Source organism: Papaver somniferum, chromosome 7 (genome assembly GCF_003573695.1).
Source record: "Papaver somniferum cultivar HN1 chromosome 7, ASM357369v1, whole genome shotgun sequence".
NCBI classification, from domain to species: domain Eukaryota; kingdom Viridiplantae; phylum Streptophyta; class Magnoliopsida; order Ranunculales; family Papaveraceae; genus Papaver; species Papaver somniferum.
In genome coordinates, this window is record NC_039364.1 from 220208046 (window position 1) to 220218108 (window position 10063).

At 36.0% G+C, this 10063-nt stretch overlaps 1 protein-coding gene across 1 annotated transcript; it reads left to right on the plus strand.

Moving 5' to 3' along the window:
- Positions 1–1091: 1091 nt before the first annotated feature.
- Positions 1092–4829, plus strand: LOC113295983. The gene is made up of 3 exons (XM_026544307.1): positions 1092–1188; positions 2432–3391; positions 3724–4829. The coding sequence occupies exons 1-3, from the start codon at positions 1092–1094 to the stop codon at positions 4827–4829; spliced, it is 2163 nt and encodes a 720-aa protein (XP_026400092.1).
- The last annotated feature ends 5234 nt before the right edge of the window (positions 4830–10063 follow it).

Consider the following 10063-nt stretch of genomic DNA (forward strand, 5'->3'; position numbering starts at 1 on the left):
AATAAACTTTAAAATCAAACATCTTGGACTCAAATTCAATCAAGAAATTGATCAAGCAAAGCAAACACGAATCGAAGTGAGCGATGTTGGAGTGCGAAATCCAAATCTCAATTGCTCTTATATGTATTTTAGAATGTATGTGTAAAAAACCCATCTTGTTTTTGATTGATTTTATTTTGTTTGATCGATAAAATATGATTTCAAAGATGAAATTAGGGTTTTCAGAAGATCAGTTCGGCTGATCTTGGAGTATCAATTTTGAGCCGAACCTAGTGTATGATTTAGAGAAACACTATGTTCGGCTAATGCGACTTTGCTAGATTTTGTTCGAATCAGCCGAACCAAAATTCGTCAGTTACAGAGTGAAGTTCGGCTGATAACTTTTCAGCTGAACCTCAGTTTTTTGAAAATATACCAAGGTTCGGCTGATAACTTTCCAGCCGAACCTCAGTTTTTTGAAAATATACCTAGGTTCGGCTGATAACTTTCCAGCCGAACCTCAGTTTTTTGAAAATATACCTAGGTTCGGCTGATAACTTTCCAGCCGAACCTAGGTATATTTTCAAAAAACTGAGGTTCATCCGAAAAGTTATCAGCCGAACTGTTCATCTGGTCAATAGATCTGGGTTTTAAAAATTAAATTTTTTGACAGATTCAACTTATAAAAAGAAATTAAACCTCGTATAGAAGTCTACCTATGATTTGAATCACACATTTTGGTCACTTCTAATCATTAAAATCTCAAAATTCAAAACCCAAGTTTTTTTTCACTTCTTCTTCTTCCTCTCAAGAATCCCAACTCTCTCACATAAATTTGATTTATCTACTAATTCACCACTAATAATATAATTTTTAATCAATCCTTAAAATTCCTAGCTAATCAAATCTAATCATAATCATTAACACCAATTATGTAAGGGTAGTTATGCCATTATCAAAAAGGGTGGATAAGGGGTGATGTTATTTTTTATTTGGTGACCCTATTTTGGCATTATTTAGTATGCCTCAAAAAATTTCAGTATGCCTCAAAACAGGTTTCATAAATATGTCCCTCTCCTTGTACAAGTCCATCAGGGGCCCAATACCCAACTATGGACTTCCAAATATACCCCAACTATATATTCCGTATACAAATCAAATTTCTGTTTTTAAACGGAAAGAGAGAGAAGAAAGCTGCAGATGAGAGAGGTGAGTTCGTGAAAAAAATTTGAATTTTTTTTCCGTGAATCGACGAGAGAGGGAAATAGATATTGGAATTCTTCATCTCCTCGTTCATATTCTTCATCTGAATCAACATAATCAGAGATTTTGAGTCCGTTTTTCAATTATTATTAGTCAACAGAAACCACTAGATTTGTTTTCCTGAAACAAATTGGTAATGTTGATCTTTATTTGAAGATTAATAAAGTTGTTTTTGATGATTGCGTGTACGTTTCACAGATTTATATTTCCTTACTTTTGATTTCAGTTTTTTGTTGATGTTGCAGAGATCGTGATTTATTTGGAAGATTGATTTTCGTGATTATTCTGTTAGATTGATTGGGTGATATTGATATAGTTTGATCTCGAGATCCATATTCATCTCTTGAACATGTACGAATCTTAGATCTTCTCATCAAATTAGGTTTTATGTTTATGCTGAAATGTTTGAAGAATCTTGTTTGTGATGAAATTTAGATTATGATTATGTTTTTGATGAGATGTTGATATTATTTTGGATCAACCTTGACTGTTGATACAAAAAATAAGATGATTTTTAGTTTATTTTGGATTAACTGTTGTTGTTGATCCAAATTTCTGAACACAAAATGTTTGTATTTTGTGTTTTTTTTTCCTCTGGTAGATTTCAGGTAATCATTATGCATTCACTTTGTTGATAATGTTGCTTATATTTTATGTTTCTCACATTCTACATTGAATTTAACTTTCACGAGGGGGCGTATCCCCCGAGTGAGGTGCGACGTAATAATATATGTAGCTTAGGTTAGTTTAGACTGCTTTATTTTTGGTTTGCATTAAAATTCATGCTTTTAACTACCTCTTATTGGATCAACCGTGATTGTTTACACATATTTATTGGATCAACTGTGATTGATTACACAGATTTTATTGGATAAACTGTGATTATTGATCCAAAACTGTGATTGTTGATTCATATTTATTGGATCAAATGTGATTGTTGATCCAAAACTGTGATTGTTGATCCATATTTATTGGATCAAATGTGATTGTTGATCCATAGTTTCTGAATACCACTATCTGTTTATTATTTATTGCAGGCCAAAGATGGTTGTTATAGAGTTCAAATTTTGCAATCAGACCATCTCGCATCCTGTTTCAGGATCAATTACTGTCAAGGAGATGATAAGTGTGGTGAAACAAAAGTAGCCTTATGTTCCTGAATAACTCATACTTTTTAGTTACACTGTAGAAGGGATCTCAAATGTCATCAATCATGATTTGGATTTGAGGTTTTTCATTCACTACTGCATCTCACAAGGGATTGACTTGGTGAAGTTTGAAATCCAGTTAAGCACCTGTGTTGATTATATTTATTCATCATCTTCTTCTTCTCCTGCTCCTGCTTCTTCGTCATCATCAAGTTGTGTTTCAAGCGATGAGCTAGCTGTATTGGAAGACGTCACTGATGATATGTGTTTGATCAAAAAGATCCCGAAGAAGTCTGATGTTTGGGTCAACATCTTAACTGGAGTAGGGAAGTTGTTTGAAGGTGGTATTAAAGAAGTTAAGGATTGTGTTACAAAGTATGGAATAAATAGTGGTCGCAAATACAAATTGAAGAAGAGTGACCTTGTGCGATACACTGTGGAGTGCAAGTTCAAAAAGAAGGAAAATTGTCCCTGGAGGTTTCACGCCTCTCTCCTCGCCAATACAAAATGTGTATTTCAGTGCAAGAGATACATTAGAGAGCATTCATGTAGCTTAGATAATTCAGACCCATCAAAAGTTAGGATGAGAAAATCGTTTATGAAGGATATTTTGGCAGATGATTTACGAGCATCTAAGAATAAGAAGACTGCCTCTGACGTTATAGATTTACTCCGAATGGAATATGGAGTTGACCTCACGTATAATCAGGCATACTACGGTTTACAATTCACCAAGCAATTTCTTTGGGGTGATGACATCAAGTCTTATTCAGACTTTGTTTGGTATAAAGATTCCATTGAACATTACAATCCTGAAAGCGTCGTGAATTTTGAGTCTGATAGTGTGACACGTCGGTTCAAAAGGTTTTTCGTGGCCTTTGAAGCTTCTATAACTGGTTTCAATAATTACTGCCGTCCGATGCTATTTATCGATTGTACCTTTCTCACTGGGAAGTTCAAAGGTGGTCTTATGGTTGCTTGCGGCAAAACTGGTTACCAAGGTGTGATTTTTAACCTTTTACTTTTTTTCATTTTTTATCCATGAATGTTTAAACTTGTTACTGTTGATCCATTGTTATGCATTCATTTTCTTGATAAATTTATCTAGGTTTCTCACATTCTATATGTAGCTTAGGTTAGTTTAGACTGCTTTTTTTTGGTCTGCATTGAAATACTTGCTTTTAACTACCTCTTATTGGATCAACTGTGATTGTTGATCCAAAATTTTGATTTCTTACACATATTTTATTGGATCAACTTTGTTTGTTGACACTAGTTACTGGTCACTTATTTTTGTTTCTGGTGACTTATCTTTGTTTTTTGGTTTTTGTAGAGATCTATCCAGTTGCATTTGGAATTATCGAAAGTGAAAATTGTGATAGTTGGCAATGGTTCTTAACCAATTTGAAGGGTTTTATTTGTGAAGATCGTCCACTGACCATCATATCAGATCGTGGAATCGGCCTTTTGAAGCATGTGCCTGAAGTCTTTCCAAATGCCTTCCATTCGTTCTGCTTGTACCATATGAAAGGAAATATTCCTGTTCCAAAGGGCAGGAGTAGACAAACTACAGTCCAGTTATTCGAAGAGTGCTACACTGCATTAACAAAGGAAATTTTTTATGTTGCTGCGAAGAGTATGAGTAATCTAAAGTTGGATTCAGTGTTTGCTTGGATGATGAAGATTCCATTCGAGAATTGGGCTGCTCATGCATTTCTAGGAGAAAGGTGGGGTGAGAACACATCTAATATTGCTGAGAGTTTTGACAACGTCATTAAGCATGATAATCCGCTTCCAGCACTTGAGCTTGTTGATGTTATTCGTGCTAAGGTAATGGAGCAGAATTACAAGAGGTTAGTGGAGTCTAACAAGTGGACTACAAGGCTCACTCCTCGTATGCAATCAATGTTTAACAAGAGGATAAACGACTGTCGTGCATACAGGTTTCGGAGAGCAAGTGAGAAGGTATTTGAGATCATTTCTCCAACTGGGAAGCATACTGTCGACTTGGATTCTAGAACTTGCACCTGCAAATGGTGGCAAAAACATAGCTTTCCTTGCACTCATGCAATGAAATCAATGTTGCAGATTGGAAATGATGAACAGTACAACTACATCAGCCCTTACTATACTTCTGACTACTATAGAAGGTTGTACTCTCGACCCATTTATCCTATTCCTGACTCTGAGAAGCCACCTGGAATTAATGAAAAAGGGTATATTTTGCCTCCCACCGGTGGTCGAGAACAAGCTGGAAGACCTAAAGGTGTTAGGTACAAGGGTTCTCGTGAAAAGGTGCGGAAGAAGAGGAAGTGTGGCCAGTGTGGGATGCCGACCTTTCACAACCGTCGAACATGTCGCAGAGCTCCTTTGGCTCCTCGTGCACCAACGTTTCGCAAGGAGTCTCATTCCAGCTTCTTGAAGAGGATGTTGTTCTGAAGTTCTTGTGGTGTTTATGAACAAACTTGTTTTAGGTTTCTTACCAGTTTGGTGTTTCTTTTTCTTTTTTGGTTTGCACTTGTTATTTTTTTTAATGACATACATTCTTATCTGTTGTTATGAATTCTATTGTTTTGTTTCTCAAGTATATGTCAGTTGGCAGGTTCCAGGTTTATTGATTTTACAGGTTGTTGACACTATTGTGTGGAAACATTGTTCTTGGGTTCCAACCTATTTGGATCAACAATGGTTGTTGACACAAAACAAACAAAAAAATTGCATGCTTCTATCTGTATTTCTAGTAAAACTCCTCAAGCTTTGCATACCTGTAACATTCATTCATAATCAGACCAACATAACTGTATTTTCTAGTAAAACTCCTCAAGCTTTGGATACCTGTAACATTCATTCATAATCAGACCAACATAATCCAACATAACTGGATCAACAGTGGTTGTTGACACACAAAACAAACAAAAAAAATTGCATGGCTCCATCTGTATTTGCTAATAAAATCCTCAAGCTATACATACCTGTAACATTCATCCATAATCATACAACAAATACATCCATAAATGATCAGACAAAACAAATACCTGTAACAAATAATTCATTCATAATGGTTCATAACAATTCAATCAGACCTACAATAAGATTTACTTACTAAGATAAGTATTTTTAAAACTACAGTTAGATTTTGTTTACAGACCATGAATAGACTATGACATCAAGCTCACTCTAATGGTTCAGCTAATGCTTCATCTACTGGATCAACTACTGGTTCAACTGAGTCTTGCAATTGGATTTTTTGTTGAATAGAGTTAGTAGCTGAATCAGGAAATTGTTCCGGTTTCTTCCATGAACCCAATTCTGACAAGATTCTTGCTGCAATCTTCACTCGCTTCTTGTTCAACTTCTCATCTAAGTTAGTGATTTCAGATAGGTGTTCACAGTTTCCATGCTTCACCAAATTCTTCATGTACATGCAAGTGTGCAATGCACAGTCGCATCCGTCTTGTGCTGGTACAGTGCAATGTGAGAAGCTTGTCTCGATATTACCACCTGTCTCAGGATCTCTGTGGCCCATTTCATTCATCCATTGAGTCAGTGGTACTATCATCCCCATATATTGCCATTTGTAATCTGCGTTTCGCCTTGCAGAGTTGTACACTATCCATTTTTCTTTTACCAACGCCATCACCACCCAATGGTATCCAACACCGTCCTTGTCAGTCAAGCACATTGGTATGATGAGGTATGTGTCTTCAACATTCCCTGTGTAACTGGTCCTCACCTTTTCTGGAACCCCACATCTCTCTACCTTTGCCATATTTTTAGTGGCTAATGCGATCCCCAATATCGGCTGTATCAATATTTTTAAACAAATATATTAGTTTTGCATGTTATGGATCATCTACATTATAAACAAAAGCTACATTTGTCAACAAAAAAATGCAACTGTGATATCGTAACCATAGAACAACATAAAATGAACAACATATCGTATTTGCAATTAAACTCCTCATGCTATACATACCTGTAACATTCATTCATAATCAGACTAACTTATTTGGATCAACAATAGTTGTTGATCCAACCTATCTGGATCAACAATGGTTGTTGATCCAACTTATTTGGATCAACAATTGTTGTTGACATACAAAACAAACTAAGATTTTTCTGTTACTTACATAATCATTTGTTGAGAGAATGATGTGGTTCTTGTAATCTGGTTTATCCGGCGAATCCATCTTTGATTTCAACAAGTTGATGTAGTAATCAACAATCTCAGCATGAATGTTTTGATTATTCAGTAGACACTGTATGAACTTCCCATTGATGACTACTTCGAAATCTTGATTGCAGAAATAAAAACTATAAGCTTTCTCGCTGCAAAATAAACAACAAATGAATATGTTATTAAAAAGAGCTAGCATAACCCTAAAAATAACTATGTGAACTGAGGTGTTTGACTTCGAATATGTTATTACATACCATTCAGTTGCATTCTCAAAGAATGGCTCGATGACTTCTCTTTCGCTATCATTGAATTTTTTCCACAAATTTAGTTATTTTGACTTCATCAGTTTTGTGGGTTCTGCTGGTGTGTTGTCAATTTGACTGCCGAGAGTGTCGAGGTCAATTGCTTAAAATTTCTTCTGCTTCTTTTTTCCTTTTCCACCTTTCCTTTGTCCCCTTCTACACTTAGCAGGAGGTGTTCGACTTCGAAGTTTATACGGCTTTCTCTTCGGCCTTTCTCCCTTCTTCACCCGTTTCTCAAGAGAACTGACCTGTGGTTTTTCTGATGCTTTTGTACCATCGGATTGTTCTTCTGATTCGGTTTTCTCTTCAGTTTGCTCCTCAACTGCATCCAAATTAAACAATTTCTTCAATCCTGCGCGTATTGCAGCTCCTTGTGTATTGTCATCCTCTTCACTTTGCTCTTCAACCTCTTCACTTCGCTCTTCAACCTCTTCTGCTTGTTGTGTTGCCTCACGATCTACCTCATCCATTATTGCACCGAAACTCGGTTGTGAGGGAGCTGTTTGCACATTAGCAGAAATTTCATCAGGTTTTATTATTGAAAGTGGAGGAGTGTCAAACACAATCAGATCCGCTGGTATGTCATCATTCTTCTTCTCAACAGACGCACTCTTCTCTTCCATTTGTATGTCACCTTTATCTTCTACTATTCCAGCAGATATTGGAATGTTTTCCACCACCGAATCAAGCTCTGCAACGTTTTCGACCACAGTATTGAGCTCTAAGTCATCAGCTTTCTTTACTTCTATTCCTGCATGAAATCCTTTCTTCCAACTCTCCTTATTTTTGATACTTGTTTGTTTTTCCGAATACGTCATTCCAGTTTGAAAACCCTTCTGAAAAAACTTATCTTGAGTTCCAAAACTGTCTTGAGTTCCCAATGTACATTGAGTTCCATCTTCAGTTCCCAACGAATCGTTCATTTCTTGAGTGTCTTCATTGTTCACAGCCGCAGAATTATCCACTTCCATGTCTACTCTAGTTTCATTCACATCTGTTGGTTGATCATTTGCCACAGAGTTCATTTCATCTTGATTACCTTTTCCAGATGATTCGCCTTTTTGTTGCTGTGTGAACAAATCTTCGAGTTCCAAACCTTCAAATTCTTTCCCTGTATACACTGGTTTATTTTTATTCAGTGATTCCTGAAAAATCCTTTCTTCTTCCTTCCATTCCTTTATGTTCTTGTCAATATCAGCAAGTCGCTCCGGTTCTCCAGCTTGCAACTGTAGTTTTTCCTTGTTCCTCTCATACAGCTCTCTCAAGAATATCGTGTTGTGGACAAACATTTTGATTTGAGCTTTGTCCATGTAATGAATCTCATGCCTGTCACAATCAAAAAGGATGTTTTATTCCTCTAGTTCCTTTATCTTTTTCCTATCTTGTTCCAGTTCTCTTGCAGGTGCCGATATGTCAATTAAATAGTTCTCTTCAGCAGACACTGGATCAACAAAGTCTTGATGAAACTGCGAAGCATGATCAACACAAATCAAAATATTGTAGACAGTAAAACTGGATCAACATTGGCTGTTGATCCCATTCACATGGACCAACATCCATTCTTGATCCACAAAAAACTGACAGTAAAACTGGATCAACATTGGATGTTGATCCCATTCACATGGATCAACTTCCATTGTTGATCCACAAAAAAATGGTACATTTGTAATAGTAAAGATAAAGATAGTAAAAATTGGATCAACTTCCTTTGTTGATCTACAAAAAAGATGATACATTTGTAATAGTAAAGATAAATATAGTAAAAAAAAATTACCATCTTGCGGAACCAAGTCATCTCGATTTCCTTCTTGTTGACTTCCTTACTAAAATCAGCTACAAGCTGCTTGCACAATGCGTTCTGGTCCCATCGTAGGAATCTCGGAGTTGCATTTTCAAAATTATTCCTTTTGTCGATGTAGTTTTTGGTACGTTCACAAAACCAACACTGCATAGTATAAACAACAATGTTAGTTTTTATCCAATAGTATGTATTTCACTCTCTACAACAATACACATTTTACTTTTACAGAATTAACGTTTTTTCTTACCATTAGGAGAGTTGTGCAGCCACCGATAGCTAATTGTGTATCCTTCTTGTTTGCCAGGTTCGAAATCAAACATTCCACAACATGATCCGGCCATGACACTTTATCCATCAGTAATATATGAGGCAACTATTTCTTTGGGAAGGCTGTCATACCAGTATTTGGGAAAAAGAAAACCGTGCATAACCACATACCGAAAAGTCTTACAAAATGCACCGGATCAGACTCATCTTATACTTCATTTTTCAGTTTGCTTACAACCCCATTCTTCATTATTGCGTCTGGACAATCTTTTGGTTTTTCTGGTCTGAACTTTGTATTTAAGAATTCGTTGTAGTCAATTCCTTTCTTCGGGTGCAGTTGCTGCTTCAATTCTTCACTCTCTATCAGTCTTTTCATCTTGAATATCAAAGCGAAATCTCTTGCTTCTAGAGAGCATTATTCGTTTTCTCCAAATTTGAACTTTCTGGTTATTGGATCAAATGCAGTTATCAGCAGCTGCATTGTAAGATTAATCTTGTTCATCCAATTTACCAATCATTCTCTTGTCTATTACATAAAATGGGCTGATTAAGTCCCAATATGGAGATTCCTTCAGTGCTTTTGCAAGTATCGATTTCTTTTTGTTATTTGCATCTTCTACTTCAAACTTTTTGCATAGAAAATTCCCCATATCATCCAATGGTTGGAGACCTCCTTTGATTCTTTTTTCATTTGCTCTCGACTTGCCTGCATACATGAAACTCAAATCATTTTCATTTTCATTTTTGACAATAAACTTTTGTTTTCTCACATTCTACCCATAATATATTTTCACGAGGGAGCGTAGCCCCCGAGTGAGGTGCGGCGTATAAATATGTGTAATCACAGTTCATGCTTTTAACTACTTCTTATTGGATCAAATGTGATATTTTACACAGATTTATTCGATCAACTGTGGTTGTTTACACATATTTATTGGATCAACTGTGACTGCTGGTCCAAAACTATGATTGATTACACATATTTATTGTATCAACTGTGACTGTTGATCCAAAACTATGATTGCTTACACATATTATTTCATTAAAGAGTCAATGTTTTTACCTTTGAGATGTGGCTCTGGTTTGCTCTCCTCTTGATTCTCTTCATCTGAATTTTGTTGCT

What these genes read in the sequence shown, in the direction of transcription:
- LOC113295983 (XM_026544307.1), top strand. Translation starts at nt 1,092, where the DNA reads ATGGACTTCCAAATATACCCCAACTATATATTCCGTATACAAATCAAA. An exon ending in GAAAGCTGCAGATGAGAGAG is followed by an intron (nt 1,189 to 2,431) that starts GTGAGTTCGTGA and finishes GTTACACTGTAG; the next exon opens with AAGGGATCTCAAATGTCATC. An exon ending in CGGCAAAACTGGTTACCAAG is followed by an intron (nt 3,392 to 3,723) that starts GTGTGATTTTTA and finishes TGGTTTTTGTAG; the next exon opens with AGATCTATCCAGTTGCATTT.